The 1,687-nt window shown below is 38.9% G+C and overlaps 1 protein-coding gene across 1 annotated transcript in view; it reads left to right on the top strand.

Moving 5' to 3' along the window:
* The window catches only part of LOC104998374 (transcription initiation factor TFIID subunit 7-like), a gene marked incomplete at both ends in the record, with an annotated part of 10,971 nt that overhangs the window by 2,600 nt on the left and 6,684 nt on the right, over window positions 1–1,687 (top strand). The window contains 3 exons of the mRNA XM_010853498.1: window positions 214–319; window positions 749–943; window positions 1,145–1,257. Of these exons, the coding sequence (XP_010851800.1) occupies window positions 214–319; window positions 749–943; window positions 1,145–1,257 (414 nt within the window). The remainder of the gene's footprint in view (window positions 1–213; window positions 320–748; window positions 944–1,144; window positions 1,258–1,687) is intronic.

Here is a 1,687-nt window from a genome sequence, read left to right as displayed (position 1 = left end):
ACTTTCTAGCTAGGAACAGTACATTCATATAATAGAAATAATCTACTTGTGTAATTCAATATAAAACATTTATCCATACTAGGAATCCAGCTACAAATGGCCTGAAGTTGGACTAAATTAAATAGCACTTTCAGATAGAGAGGCTTTTCCCTTTCAACATTGCCTTCTTTCTTTCTGCCTTTTCCTTGACTTCCTCTGCTTTTAGGGTGGGAGGTCATTGCTGAAGATGAAACCAAGGAAATAGAAAGTCAAGGCTCCATTCCTGGCTATGCAATAGCCTCAGGAATGCGCGACTATAAGCAGCGTCATCCCTTACCAGGTACGCTAATAAAGGCAAAGCAGAAGATTCAGAGAGAGCAAGTGTTGACTGTGTGTGGGCCCATTCTCCACAGACTCACAGGCCAATCACAAAAAAATGATCCCTTTGCCCTTCTTGCCTCTTATTGGTCCCTCAAGTTAAAGGGTTTTATATTGGGGTTCTAATATCCCATCCATCACTGCTATTCTAAAATTCCTATGGGCCCTTGGTTGTCTAAATATTTTGATCATTGAATACATGGATGAATCTTACACTGTTTTGTATTTTCTGTCCTTGTTTTATAAAGGGAATCATCTTCCTGTGAGAAAAATTATTTATGAAATTCATTGATTGCCCAGTAAACTTGAGGGGGAGTATAATTGCAGCTGGAGTGGGAGTCATTTGAAAAGCTTCAAATGTTTTCACCTTCCTCTTTTTTAAAACCCTTAGAATATTATGTGCTTCAGGAGATGCGCAATGATTCTAGCAATAACACTGAGGAGGATGATAAAGACGAGGAGGAGGAGGAGGACTATGATGATGAAGAGGAGGAAGATTATTATGACGAGGATATGGAAAGGGAGCTACAGACCAGGTTCACTGAATATGACCAGTATGAGGCAAAGGAGGGAACCAGCTCAATGGGTAAGTTAGAGGGAAAAACAAAAGGGTGGGCCAGAGTGGGTGCCAGTACTAAAGACTGACTTTGAACTTGCATTAGATGCAAAGTTAAGTTTGAGAAATTATTGCTCAAATATGTACTGGAGTTTTAGTTGATTTGGACCTTGGTCCACTAGTTTAGGCCTTGTTTAATAGATACCTGAGGTTTTTGTCTATCTGTGTTAGTCATGGAAATTCAGAAGTACACTCAATACGCAGAGAAAATGCTCCATGAGATTCAGCGCAGGGCACAAAGACAGAAGGATCTCATCAGGAAAGTGGAAAACCTGACACTCAAGGTAAATTCTTGTTGGCTGGTATAATGATATCTTGATATCTTACTTTCAAAATCCCATCTCTGTGTTTTCCACTCATCTCATCTCTGCGCAGCATTCTAGTTCATTCATGAACCTGAGCAACCGCTTTAGGAATCCCTAATAAAAGATAGCCATATTTTGTTTTACCTGAGTAATTTTGTTCATCCTATATAAGCATTTGGGGGAAGGGACCAGCAGACTTGAAATAATAATTGCCAATATTAAACATTTAACAATGTGAAAGGCATACACAGAGCTAAGCATTTTACATGTGTTACTACATTTCATCCTGACATCCCTGAAATACAGGTACTGTCCCTATTCCCATTTAATAGATAAGAAATTGAAATTCAAAGTTCAGTAATTTGCCAGGGACCACAGTAAGTGGTAGAGCATAGATTGAATTCTATTC

This window comes from Bison bison, unplaced genomic scaffold, assembly GCF_000754665.1.
Source record: "Bison bison bison isolate TAMUID 2011002044 unplaced genomic scaffold, Bison_UMD1.0 scf7180017853150, whole genome shotgun sequence".
NCBI lineage: Eukaryota > Metazoa > Chordata > Mammalia > Artiodactyla > Bovidae > Bison > Bison bison.
This window is presented reverse-complemented; position numbering and strand designations above follow the sequence as displayed.